Here is a 14,868-nt window from a genome sequence, read left to right as displayed (position 1 = left end):
TTGACTAAAAGACAAAGATCCCTATGTGCAGAGTGACATCCAGGAACAGTACCATTACTACCACATAGAGACCAGTAGGTTTAATGCCACTCAAGAGAATGACGGACTGTGTTTCTTGTGAAATCGAGAATGAGTCTACGAGGACCTAAATGAGTGTACTTTTAAATGTCCTCCATTTATGTTAATTCATTCTGGCTGGATGATTATGAAAAGTCCAGGAAGAGAACTTTTTTATAGGAGTCTTTCTTTGCCAAGCTTTGGAGAAAAGGCAGAATATTTAGTTTTAAGACTGAGCTGTAAAAGAACCTGTAAGTCTGTCATGAAATGAAAGTGGTGTTTCACCATTGCAGTAGAGGGTTGGGTAGTTTGTGTGCATGACATGAAAGTAAAATAAAGTTAAATTAGATTGAATTAGATACTTAAAGTAGGGATGTTTGCCAATGCCTAGCTAGCTAATGTTATTGACCCTTCAACCCTCTGGCAAACAGCAGGAAGTTGGAGCAGCAGTTTTTCTGCTGATCTGGATGTCCCTGCCTCAGTTGGTGCAGTGTTAACATTGTAAACAGGAAATCAGCTGCTTTAATTGTCAGGCACTTAGTCATTTTTTAAGAAATACTTTTAATAATTTTTACAATTTTGGGGACAGAAGGGAAGGGGCAGGGCTGACCATACAAGAATTGACATATTACAAAAGGTTTGATCTAACGATTGGCCAAAAACTATTTAATATGCTTCAAATTTATATAATAGTAATATAAGTAATAGCAGGAATTATTTTTCTTGGACCGATGAAAGAATTTGAAGTGCATTCACTGCTTGTAGGCGAGTCGTGACTGACCAGAACCAACCGGAAGAGAATACTCGTGACTTAGGATAAAAAAAAGACATAAAACCGGCAAAAGGTATAAAAAGAAAATAGAATAAAGACAATAGTGTTAAAAAAGACGATACAATTAATTAAAAGCAAGATCATAGAAATAGGTCTTGAGTTGTTTCTTAAAACTATCATCAGAAGTAGCGGTGTGTGGTGGGAGTTTGTTCCAAACCAATAGAAAACTGCTTCCCCAAACCTTTTGAGTGATATTTAGCGAGCTCACGGTAGAAGACCTGAGGGGACGTTTTGAAACATCCCCAGAACTTTCAAACTAAAACAGGGCTAAACTTCTCCATAAGAGGTGCTTGAAAATTCCAGAGTAGTACCTGGAACGCAGGTTTAAACATAGCAACAATGATGCATTTTGAAACTAAAATGTACTAGTGTGAATGTAATTCACATTGGCTAGCAACCTGTACAGGGTGTAACCCTGTCTTTCCCCCGCAACCCTGAACGAAAGAAAGAAAGAAAGAAAGAAAGAAAGGAAGGACAGATGATTGAGAAGATGAATATATGGATGGTAAGGCTACCAGAGTGTACTGCAGATTCCTTTTTCCCTTTATCGATTGGTTGAAGAGAGGGTACAAACAAGTTTTCTTCTTTCTTCTATGTGGTTTTAATATTGAGAAACACAAAATGCTACACAACACCTTTGTTAAGAGAAGGCCAGCAACTAGAGAGTCCTTAAAAAATACCACACCACATCTCCCCAGTCTCTCAGTTGAGCACGGCTGCAGTGAGTTGAGCACGGCTGCAGTGACCACAGGCCACTCGTTTTCACATTACTCACTATTGTATTTACAGTGGAGCCCAGGGATAAACTCACCCTTTGTTACCAAGCACTTAAGACCTGACGTGCGGTGTATACACACACAGCAGGGTGGGGGTGGCGTGTGTACGCATTTGTGTACGTGTGCATCCATGCTTGTGTGTGCATTTCGGACAGCCGTTTGTCTCTTAAACTCAAACAAAAGAGGGCACATCCTCCATCACAGCTCTATCTGTTTATGCCATCAGCTACTCAGTGTCCACGAGCCTGTAAACACACCAACCCACCCACACTGTGTCACACACACATTAATAAGAAGTGGAAAGCCCCCAGGTGGAGGCCAATGCCCTCAAGTCTTTGATAATAGGTTTAAGTAATAAGTAGTCATAACTAGGGACATTATCTAATTCTCTAAGTGGAATATCAGGCACGGCCATTTACAAGTATATACATCACCTTTTAATTCATTTTAAAGCCAATCATCATTCCGTCAGATTAGCTGTTATCATTTAACTATTTGTGACTGTATTAAACAGACGCATACGGACCCTCCTCTCACACACGGAGCGACCGATATCACTGTCTGTATATACATACATGCATGATAAAGATTAAATAAGTATTTTGATAAAGAATTCAAATGAAGTGTTTTGAATTTAACTGTACGGTTGTTTGCAATCTTCTTAGTTTTTTGTTATCACATTTTATTTTTTGTGGGGGGGGGGTTCTATTTTTAAAAGTTAATTTTATGATTTGTGATTTATTTGGGGAGGTACTTTGACTGAATGTAATATATGTAATATTTTAGGTTACAGAATAACAAGCTAAATTGGCAAATTGTATACAAAGCATGCTTGAGTAAGCAGTTACGTCTCCTTAGAAGAATACTTACCTCCACCAAGGAGATTATGGTTCCACTCATCAGTTTGTTTGTTTGTGTTGTTTGTCAGCAGGTTTACATAAAACTTACTGAATGAACTTCCATAAAACTTGATGGAAGGATGGACCAAGGAAGAGCCCATTGAATTTCCGATTGGATGACTGGATTCTAGTTTGCTTTAACATTGAATGGATTCAGGTTTTCTTTAACATTTCAGCTTTAGTGACGTTTCAATCAATTGTCCAGGGAATAACTAATATAAGTATTTGGAGACTAATTTCTACAGCACAGAAATGAATGGAAACCAAAAAGAAAAAAATTAGAGGCAAAAGTGTGTTGGTGAGCTATTGAGAGTGTGTCGGTCACATTGAGTCATGGTAAAAATCTGCTCTCCCAACCTCTGCTGCTGACCCAGATGTTGTACAGGAAAGTGACCCAGTGCTGGGCCCAGTGACCCCGTTAGCGGAGCCCCCACAAGAACCCAAGTTTCACTCCGCTACATTAAAGACAACTGGACTGGATGGAAAATGCATGGAACCCAGGGGCTCCATTCTGGGGCCGCTTGGCCTCATTTCCTGGACAGAGCAGATGAGCAGAGCCCATATGTCTGACAATAGAAAGCCCTGCTTCTGAAGGATGCCACTCCAGTGGTGTCTGACAGAGAGGAGAAAACGAACACATGCACACACACATCCATGCACGGACACACACATAAACACAATCTGATTTGAGGACGCAGCTTTCTGGATGGCCGCTCTGGAACATGAAGACACATTTGTTTGCATCTCTAAGTTTGTGTATGTAAGGCTGTTCATAGGAATGTTGTTTTCAGTATCGTTGATTGTGTGTGTCTGTGTGTGGCATTAACAGGTTGCCTGTCGATCAAATGATAGAACAACACACAGAAGTCTTTGAAGTCCAGAGGAATCATTGGTGTCACATCTTTGATGTTGTGTTCATTGTCCTATAATCTGTCATTTGGTCCAATTCCACTTCAATCCCTAAAGTAACCATTTCCTACGAACACTCCACTTTGTTGAGACATCTCACCACCGACTTTGAATTCTTCACTATCTGCTGCAAACCACAGCTTGTTTAAAACAAGAAAGGAGACACAGAAGAGAAACATCAGCAACGACATTAATCTCATTTTTCCGCCTGCTGTTTGACAGCAGATAAACCTGGTATGTATATCTCAACACACAGTGACGGGGAGTAATTAAGTACATTTACTCAAATACAGTACCAAGAATGCTTTAAGTCTAAGTATCTAAGGTTTCTTCTGCTTTATATCTCGAGGTAAAAATGTCAAAGCAGCAGTTGTTGAACGATGTTAAAAAGATGCATAATCCACAATGTAAAGAAAAATCCTTCAGATGAGAGAGAGATGAAGAAACAGAATGTGTTGTTTAAAGTTCAGGGAACAGCAATGTCCGGGGTCGATGATTTGTGTGTTCAGGGTTGCATGGAGCTGGGTGCGAGAGGAGGACGTGAAGCACTGAATGTTGGGCTAGAAGCACCGGCAACAACGTCAGTCGCCTTTCACTCTGCCCCCGCTGACTCCATGTTGTAACCTTCACATGTTCTTCTTGGTCACAGATGAACAGATGAAGTCAGGAGATTCTGAGGAGTCACAGAGCAGAATACTGTGCAGCGGCACCAACCGCTACCTCATCAATAAAGTGTGCGGAGAGGGGACCTTTGGCAAAGTTGTCAAGGCTGTAAATTTAAACACGTCCCAAGAAGTGGCCCTCAAGATGCTAAAAAATGACAGTTCTGCTCCAAGAGAGGTAAGTAATCTCCTTCTCATTATTTTTCACGTTTTCTGCTGATAGCATGCTGTGTTACCTACTCCTCCTATATCATGTTTCCTCTTTCTTCCACAGATGAGGATGCTAGAGGCCATGAGCGCTCTTGACCCCACCACAAAGAACATGGTCCACTGCATAGAGACGTTTAAGGATTGCGGAAAAACCTGTCTGGTGTTTGAGAGGCTGGACATGAGCCTGTACCAGCTGCTGACAAAACAACATTGGTGTCCCCTGACTCTGAATGAGATTCGCCCCATAGCACATCAGGTGAAGATCAGTCTATCATCAAGTGGTAACATACCTGTGTATCTTATAGATCTGTAACTAACATTTTACATTGTTTGCTTTGTTTCTGCAGTTGCTGACAGCGTTTGATGCTCTGAAGAGCATTGGGCTGGTCCATGCAGACCTCAAACTAGACAATGTGATGCTGGTGAACCACATGAGGAAGCCCTTCAGGGTGAAGCTCATTGATTTTGGTTTGTCCTTCAAGACCTCAGAGAACATGCATGGCAAGAAAACCCAGCCCAGGGGTTACAGGTAGGATCAATGTGCCAACCTCATCCATGAACATGTGTGCACTTGTGTCATTGCGTTGTAAATGATCAGGCAGAAATTGTGTCAATCAACACATGGTGAATTTGACTTTGTACTCAGCAGCTCTATTGGTTCTTGTTTTTACTCACAGGGCACCTGAAGTCAGCCTGGGCCTCCCTATCTCAGAGAAGATCGATATGTGGGGTCTTGGCTGCTTGCTACTTGCCCTCTATCTCGCCAATCACCCGTTTTCGGTCGACTGCGAGTACCAGGGAGTAAGTATTCAAATATGTGCAGATATAAATGCAAAGACTGGTATATTCTGCCACAAAAACATGTCCAAACCCAACAGGGGACTTAATGTAGGATGTCTTTTTATTCTCTCTCCAGATGAAAGGAATTGTAGACATGCTGGGTCAGCCACCTCACCACCTCCTGAAGGCTGGAAAACACACCTGCAAATTCTTCATGAAGGACAAGCACTGGTGCAACCCAGGGTGGTCGATGAAGGTATTTAAAACCATGTTCAGTTATAGCTCTTTTCAAAAAGTTGAACACATTAGTATCTGACCAACATGTTATGTTCCTGTAGATCCCAACTGAGTATGAACGTGGGACTGGCATCCAGACCAAGAGATGGGTGGGTCAAATTAACCGCCTGGATGACCTGATCACAGTAAGTCGTCCTTTCATTACTAAAGAAAGAATTAGTACTAAGTTTCTCTGTTGTTGAGAGACAGGAAGTAGTTTAACTGTCACCTACTTTGTTTTAAATCCAGCTTTCCCCAGTGCACCATAGATCCATTGAGCTCCAGGACAGGAGAGCGTTTGTCAGTCTCCTCAAATGCCTCCTACACACTGACGCAAGGTGGAGGATCACGCCACAGAGTGGTCTCTCACACCCCTTTCTTACAATGGTCCACCTGAAGGATAACATGGAAAGCCCATAGTAAGTAACTGGTGTCAGTTGTAGTTGTATTAACGGAATGAGTTGTTGATTGATTTTTCACTGACTAATCCTATGATTTGTGTTTTATTAAGTTTAATGGATTGTATGGACAAAATGAAGGTCTTAGACTTGGAAGACAAGTCAGATGGTGTGGCTGAGGAAGATCCAGTAGTTCACTCCAGTGACGGGGTTGAACACACAGATCACCCATGCGATGAGGCTGCAGCTGCAGACATTGATGCTGACGGCTCAGCTGTAAAGGAATCAGCTGAGAGCCCAGACGTACATGATTCAGATAAGGACAAACAGGTCTATGAGGAGACTCTGAAGAGAATGAGGACGTTTTTTAGACGGGTTGTAAAGAGAGCGTTCGATCATACATAGTGTAAATGTAATATATGTTGCACTTATATGTAGCACTCTGTAGTTTGGCTTTTTTAAGCTAAGTACTTACATGATTCTTGCTGTTCTGGGTTTGTTCCCTCATGGTTGAATGCACTTATTGGAAGTCGCTTTGTATAAAAGCATCAGTTAAATGATATATAATGTAAAGTAACATTTTTTTAATGTTGTTTTGCCAACAATTTTTAAACCTAAAGATATACAGGTTTGATGTTGAAATAAAAAGACAAATCAAATATCTTTATATGGTTACCTTCAAATGCCTCACAGCCTCAAGAATACAGTGACACTGGGTGAGCTATTCAAGGTTATTTCTGTTTTTTATATACATTCAATAACCCTTGAACGTTTGAGGGTCTTCTGCACAATTTAGGTTACCAACTACCAGTAGATGTTTGCAGGTGTTAGTGGACACCAGCGGATGTTAGGGACATAACTTACCATAAGGTGTTTTGGCCTTGTAATCAATGATACAGGCCGAACTTGAAGGTATGCTGAGGCCATTGCTCCCTTTCTTCTGGCCAAGTCCCTGATTATTTTAAGAAAGCCATCATTCAGCCGTTACTGAAAAAGCCAAATCTTGACCCATCACTTCCACAGAATTATAGGCCCATTTCAAAACCCCCCTTCATATCCAATATTCTTGAAAAGGTGGTTCTAACCCAACTTTTAGCTGTGTGACAATAAAAATTTGTTTCCAGTCTGGATTTCGCAAACGACACAGGACGAAAACCGCGCTTCTTAAAATGACTAATGATTTATTGATGTCTGCCGACGCTGGTGATTGTGCTGTATTACTGCTCTTGACCTCAGTCCCGCCTTTGACACCATTGATCATGACATTCTCATTAATAGATTAACGCAGTGCATCGGCATATATTGAACTGCCCTTAGATGATTCAAGTCTTATCTCTAAGATAGACAAATTTCAGTTTCCTTGGAAATAACACCTCATCCTTGGCTCCACTGATGTGCGGAGTGCCACAAGGTTATATTCTTGGTCCCATCCTATTTTCTCTGTATATGCTCCCATAAGGAAACATCATCAGCCATTTTAATGGGATATCATATTATTCCTATATCGATGACACCTAAATCTTTCAAGCCAGACATCAGCCGCGTGAGTGTCCTAACAGAGTTCCTATCAGCCATTAAGGAAAGGATGTCACTTAACTTCCTCTAGTTAATTTAAATAAAATTTAAATAATAATCTTCGGCCCCGACCAGCTAGCAGGGAAACCCCTATGATTTCTTTGTCCCCTGGCAACCAATATTAATACAACAGGTAAAAGTCTAGGTGTCACATTCGATTCCCATCTGAATTTCAAAACACACGTTAATGAAATCATTAAATCCTGCTACTTTGATCTACGAAATGTTTCCAAAACTAAATAGGTTCTATCTCCCCCTGACTTACAAAAGCTAAAACAGGCCCGAGGCTCTGGAACTCCCGATGAGATTAGATTAAATCACTGCTCAAAACATATTTTTATAGGAAAGAATATCTAATATGTGATTTGTAACTCTGGTACTACTGATTGCTTTAACTCCTTTATTCCTTTTATCTTACCTTTATTGCAACCACAATTTATGTAAGTTCACAAATATGACAGCTTCTGACTCTGCTGCGTATAAGAGTAGGTATTTAATTTAGTTTAAAAAAGGCATAGAGGTTATGATGTCTGATCTACTGAGCTACTACTATGAAAGCCATGTGAACCACTCAGTAGATCAGACATCATTACCTCTGTGCCTTTTTAAACTAAACGCTGTACCATTTTAGAACATAGGACAAGATGGAGAATATTCCTTTGTACGTTCTGCCACACCAATTAATGCCCACCGCCAGTTGATGTTATTGGATGTTAGTGACCCCAGTGGATGTTAGGGACATATCTTCAGTTGTGTACCTTAGCGTCATCAGGTGTTTAGGCCTTTAAATCATTTCTGTTCATTTAATCAATATGTGACCATTTCTGGTCGGTGGAGGAGGCCCTGTTTGTTCCCGTTCCCCCTCACGGACAAATGTTTTCCTTTGAACTGCGTTTGATGTTTTTGATAGCAAGGCATTTCTCTTTGATTGAAGAAGAACACACAGAAGAATAATAAAAGAATATAATAGATAGTGTGTGTGCGTGTGTGTGCGTGTGTGCGTGTGTCGCAAGGCGACTGAAACCAGTGCTCTCAACTGGCCTGACATTGTTACTGGGCTGTACTTGCCCTTGCTTTTTCTCCGTCATACACACAAACAGACACACATACTTCTCATGTCATCTCCCGCTCTTTGTCCCTCGTCCAGATGGCATGTGGGTCTTTCCTCTTCTATTCTGTCCTCGTGGTCCCTCAGTACTGAGTCTCTGGGCTGGCAGGAGCCATATGTCCCAACTAAACTGACCTAACTCACACCTCACTGTCTGTGTGTCAACTTATCTGCCTGTCTGTCTGCCAGGCAACTTTTTCTCCTGCCTGTCTATCAGCTCTAATGCTGCGCCATCAGTAGCTTAAAACCATAAATACTTCTTGACTACGGCTACATTCATTATAACACGTTTTTGCGTTCTTTAACAGCCCACACGTGTTTAGCTTGACGTATCAATAATAATCGTCAGCCATACGAACACACCTGAAAACACTTATCACATGACCATTCACATGTACTGAGCATGTGGGTGGCTGTATATAGTTAGAAGTTGTCTACCAACTTACTCTACTCTTTTTGACCAGTGGGAAAGGGGCTTAAATACAGGAAATATTATGAACGAGTGACAGCAATTGTAAAAAGTAAGAGCACTGATTTCTTGGACCTTCAACAACTTGGAACTGTTACTGATTTACAACGTTTTGCCTTTGCCACGGGCGTCTAGTCAAGCCCTAATTGAAAAGAGCCAATCAGATAGTGAATGCCAGGGGCTATGTAATAGTTTTGGCCAAACTTCTCAGTTTTAGGTGCTCGAAAACTCTGTAGTGTGGACAGCAGACATAAACAAAGCAACAGTGCATTCCAAGGTCAAATGTAGATGTGGATATAGCCTAACTTGAATTGTTGCATCTTAGGGCTGCTGCACACTGGAGGATTTTCAACTCCTATCTTATTATCTTCAGAACACACATACTGGACGATCTGACCAGATCGTCAGACCACACACCAGCCGTTTGTGGGACACTAGGCCATTTCACAGTGACTTGAAATTTCACAGAAACTCATGATTTCTTCTCTTTCTTCAGTTTTCTTATAGCGGTTGGCAAACAACTTTGAGGTACGTTACGGCCACCTTATGAACTGGAGAGTGAAACACTCGCATGATTAAATGTTATCCAGAAAAAAGAGAAAGATGGAGGAGGACCGATGTGTGTTCTATTTTGCAACGAAAAAAATAAAAAGAATATACATTTTGCAGCGCGATCTGGAGGTTTGTTGTACATGTATTGTTGTTTTTAGTCACAGACGTACAACTATGCAAAATCTGGTTGGTGACGCTTCCCGGTCAGCTCTCTCTCTCTCTCTCTGTCGCTATTGCGGGTTTGACATATTTACGATTCAAGATCGGGGAAGCTCTGACTCAATCGGTAGCATTAGATCACTTTGTAAACCCCTCGAACGATTATTTGGACAAATAATTGGCACAGAGCGACCTCCAGTCAGGAACACCGCCATGATCGTCAGAGGGAGCAAATCAGGTCTAAAATCAGCCCAATTATCCTCTAGTGTGCAGCAATATTTAGCAAAGTCACAGAAAGACAATGAAACAAAAAAAAATCTGAGGTATTTCAGAACAAACACAAAATACTGTAGGTTTGGGGTTTCAAAAGTTTACACTCCATATGTCTCTTTTGTGTCAGCTGTCCTTAGCTGTCCCTATCCCCCTTGGCTTTCATTTCCCAAACAAACAATCCCACTCTACCTACCCTCCATATGCCGTTTCTCCGTTTGAGCATTTACCTTTTCTACCCTCTCGCCCCTCCCGCGCTCCCAGTCTCCCAGGTCATGCACTAGTTCAACCCCCTGCACTGGAAGCAACAGGGAATACAGCAACATTCAAAGTGCATCTGAGCATCTGAGCAGCAGCAGATATTTGATTCCTACCAAGAGAAAACGATACGGCCAATCTTTGCATGGCCGTGCAAAAAGGCTGTTTATTTTTTCTCTTATATTATTTTGTAACAAACATTACCAACCACACAGTCCTCCAGATTGAACAACCACTCAGCTTCCACTCATCAGGCCTGTAGACAATGCTATAACTAAAGGTGCATTCACTTTACACCCTTGGATGGTTCAATTTAGCTTATTAAGACAGACTGTCCCGGGCTTTGAGCCAGAGCGTTTCACTGCGACAATGTCACTCTTAAAATATAAAATGTCCCATCACTCCTTGCATCCAGTTGGCCCACATAAAATAAAGGGCAGAATCAACACTGTCAGCAGGCTTTTCATTTTAAGCACTTCTAGACTTTGAAATATTATATACGATTTATCAACATTCATTTCATGAGTTAACCAAACGACAAAAGTAACTGTTGGCTTTATCTTGTGAATGTTTCTCAAAACCGCCGTTAGAAAACCTCACTATACCAAACACACAATCAGAGTCTGTTGGTCCCTATACTGCACACGTCATAATCCAACTTATACTTACTGACAAGCTTGGGCTGATATTAAACAAATTGAGCCTCTCAGTTATGCGATTGGAAAAAACGTTTTTTATCTCTTTAATTGGGAAAAGTCCGATTTTTTTTCTGGTTTCAATTTTCTTTCTAAAACTGTAAAAGTGACCTGGAGTAATTGAGCCGTTGCAAGTAAAGACCGGCTGCAGGACTCTGCACAAAGAGCTGCTCACCTGTTTCTTCAAATCCAATGAAGCTGGACTCAGTACGCAAAGCCCCGAAAAGGAGAATCAGTTGTTGTTGCTGTTGTTGCCAACGTCACTTTCATTGATGAGTCACAGCGGCCACTGCTACAGAGCGCCGGTCAACTGTTTATTCAAAGTTTATAAATATTGAACCTATCACGTGTCCCATTCGCTTCAAATTCAACACATCACTCCTTTGGGCACCTAAAAACACACAGGCCAAGTATGAGGCCGATTAGATGAACGGTTTTTAATTGCGTTCCACTTACAGACTGACACACAGACAGAGATTTCTGGAATTAGTATACAGAAGATTAACAGACACCAACACTTGGTGCTAAATATAATTGCACCTTTGACTGGAAGAGTAAAAATAAGGAAAAAGCAAGAATCACAGTATTACCACTAAATTTGACTTTCAGTAAATCCGTCATTGTGCCCCCACCTCAGAAAAGTACGACGGGGGCCCATCTGACCCCCCGAAGACAATTCAGGCTCAGACACTTCTCTCCTCATATATTACATTGTCTGATGTCATGACCAATGAGGGGGTTTTGTTCCTTTTTTATTTACTTCTATATTTAAGTTGACAGTCTTAGTTCCCATGGATGGAGTTTCCTGTTCCGTTTCTGTGAATCCGGTTTCTCAAGAAGAGAGTTTCCTGGCATGTTTTCCATAGCACCCGCTGGCACTTTGAATAGTATTTAAAGAGAGGAATATTTGTGAAGGAAATTTAGAATTAGATTTCCCTTCTTCCTCTTCCTCATACTCCTCTCCCCTCTCGCTTTGTGTTCGTCTTAAATAAAATGCAGAAGTTGAAGTGCAGTTTTCAACTGTTACCACCACTTCAGGGAGACGTGCTCTTGTGCAATGTTTTCCTGCATTTGAAAAACAAGAACTGTTGTTTGTGTACCTCATAAGACACATGAAAGGCCCCTGCACTAATCCCCCTCTCCTTTACACACACAATCACAAACAACACACACCCTATACGCTCCATGTCAGATGTACAGATATGATGCTCGCTGGCTGCCCACCGGCCCCGTAGAGGCCAGCTGAGAATGCCGATTGGCTGGATGCTGACTGTGTAGTCATGGAAACTGACTTGAGCCCTGTGTGTGACCTCATGGAGGCCGCATGAAAGCGGAGTTACAGGGAGGGGAAGTGTCCATGTTAGTGTTACAGAGAGACTTCAGTCAGTGTCACTCAACCAAAATCGATGTGTATTTGTTTGCCTTAGTTTGAAACTGGTGTGTGTGTTTGTGCGTGGTATGAAAATAGCAGCTGACCTACAAGGATCCCCGGTGAGGTGGCTCGGCTGCGAAGTGGATACCCATCAGAGGGACGGCCAAAGCTGGTGAAGACAAGCACACAGAGATATAACGATTTCACTCTCGGAGATTGACAATATCATTGTGATACACAGGCAGACACACAGAGACACACACAAACACGTGCATACAGATCAAACCGATGAAACGCCACTTGAGAGATAGAACGAATAAAGAAGAGGAAGAAGTGCGGAGCAGGCAGGATCATCAGAGAGCCTGAGAGTGTGGAGAACAAAGCGGAGAACTAACAAGAGGGAAATCAGTGAGAGATGGGAACTTACTGTATGAGAGAAGGAACAAGGAATAGAAACACAAAGAGATAAGAAGAGACAGAAGTAGCACTACATTCAGAGAGGAATCAAAGTGTAAGCACAGATGTGTAGGTCAGCCCGGCACTGAATAACAGAACATAATTGTTCCTTCTTCTGTGTGAAACGTGCAGAGCAGAATTAATTATTTCCTCTGGCACCAGAACTCATTCTTTTTGGGGAAAAAAGTTAAAACACTTGTCCTTGTCCTCCAGATTTGGACAATGCACCGGTTAATGTTGCTGTTTGTTTTGTGTGTTGTGCGTCTTCTCATTGTGAAGAAGAAGAGAAGGAGCTGCAACACTTGTTCTGTAGAAGACTGACGCTCTTATCGAGTCAGTAGAATATGTCAATGAAGAGCAAGTGCAGCGCCTGGTTTTCGTCATGATTGATGGCTGAAACAGACTTGTGACTGGTCAGGCCTGTACACAGTATATCAGTGGGACCTCACTACCCGCAGCTCCATTCCCCAGTCGCTACTGCGTGGACTCTGGCTCCAAAAGTGTAAGAAGGCAAAGTTTGAATCCAAGATATTTTAGCCTATTTCTGGATAGTGAGAGGAAGTTGAGATCCCTCATTCATGTTTAGATACATATTGGGCCAAAAGGTCAAAAAAGAGAGATGCCGACATTTGTTTTTCTCATGTCAGCCATGAGAGGAGGAACGGGCAGATGTGTTTTTGCCACAGTTCGACCAGCCTGGCCTCCATGTTTTCTGTCTATATGATGCGTAATGTTGCCATGTCCCTGAGGAAAAAGGTGAGGAGTTTGGGGAATCAACTTGTGACTACACTTGTCCCTTCCCCCGATACACTGCAAAACAAATGACAAATTCAGTGCAACTCTAAGTTGTGCGTCTCAGAAATCGGGTCAAAAAAACTGGCTCAATTCTTTGTCCAGCTTCACAGAGAATAAAATCTGCCACTGCCACCAGTCTTTACCATAGCTGAGCCACTGCAGTCCAGTCCAAATGAATGTAGCCCGGTTTGTCCTGTGTTATCCCGCTCTGGTCCATTCAGTCCCACTCCAACCCAACCAATTCTGTTCTTTAACGGACAAATTCAATATATGAGGTATTATTACATCATCCAATGTGATACAAAGTGGGTGGAGTCTCTAAAGTACTGGTAATATAATGGTAGTGGCTGTGGCCACAGTGGTTTACCTGCAAAGGGAGTCAGGTGCTTACAACTTCTTTACACTTGCTCATACTTGAGCACATTTGTCAACGTAAAAAACAAACCCAATGATATACTTACATACACAAAATTCATCCACACACACACTCAAGGGCACACTCAGTACAGACACTGCGGACACGGACACTGCTAATGAAGCCGAGGACAAAGACAGCTCGCTGCCTGTGTGAAAAACAAATTGTGGGTAAACATCCAGATCAGTGGATCTCCTCTTGGCAGGCCTCAGCTGCCTTTCTGCCACGTCCAGCCGCAAAAAAACAACAACAAAAAAACCACCAGCCCCCCTCCTCCCTTTGCTCCAACCCAATACCTCCCTCTTAAACATCAGCCATTAGATAAACACACTCGCACAGACACACAGTTCCATTTATTACTCTTTAAAAAGGTCAGCGTTTTCTCTGGCTAAGCGCCCCGTGCAATTGATAATTTTATGCATAAACAAATGGCAAATTTGTGCCACATAAATATGTATTAGCAATTAATAACGGTGGTGTGTGTGTGTATGAGTGGACGCCAGGTGCATGCAGAGTGGGGCCTGGCTGGTGGAGCCGCGGAGCTGGACTGGTGGCTTTATGCCGCTGCGAGCCCGTCTCCCTCTCCTCCGCTCCGTCTGCACAATGGCCACTTAGGCACACACCAGCAGAAAACACACACACACACGCAACCTGAGACAAGAACGCATACATATGCATACAGTACACCCAGACTCAGTTCAGAAGACACACACATGCATATAATAACGTTATACATTACACACAGTATTACACCTAAACTTTGCACAGGTTAAATATTAACTTGCAACACATTTGCATGTGAATATTCAAAGGCACATGTGGAAGACACACACACTGAGGCAGGGCAGCATTTATACACAGAGGCAGGCCTGAGGGAGGGATGGCACAGCAGGGTTTGTGTCCTCTCTCTCTCTCTCTCTCTCTCTCTCTCTCTCTCCCACCTGG

The 14,868-nt window shown here is 42.2% G+C and overlaps 1 protein-coding gene across 1 annotated transcript; it reads left to right on the top strand.

Moving 5' to 3' along the window:
* The first annotated feature begins 3,988 nt into the window (after window positions 1-3,988).
* On the top strand, window positions 3,989-8,621 carry LOC118101989 (homeodomain-interacting protein kinase 1-like). Its single transcript, XM_035148110.1, has 10 exons — window positions 3,989-3,998; window positions 4,123-4,313; window positions 4,410-4,601; window positions 4,693-4,874; window positions 5,023-5,146; window positions 5,262-5,381; window positions 5,464-5,547; window positions 5,801-5,820; window positions 5,913-6,161; window positions 8,522-8,621. The coding sequence occupies exons 1-10, from the start codon at window positions 3,989-3,991 to the stop codon at window positions 8,619-8,621; spliced, it is 1,272 nt and encodes a 423-aa protein (XP_035004001.1).
* The last annotated feature ends 6,247 nt before the right edge of the window (window positions 8,622-14,868 follow it).

The sequence above is a fragment of the Hippoglossus stenolepis genome, chromosome 22, assembly GCF_022539355.2.
Source record: "Hippoglossus stenolepis isolate QCI-W04-F060 chromosome 22, HSTE1.2, whole genome shotgun sequence".
Lineage (NCBI taxonomy): Eukaryota > Metazoa > Chordata > Actinopteri > Pleuronectiformes > Pleuronectidae > Hippoglossus > Hippoglossus stenolepis.
The sequence above is the reverse complement of the archived record's forward strand: the minus strand, read 5'-3'. Positions and strand labels throughout refer to the sequence as shown.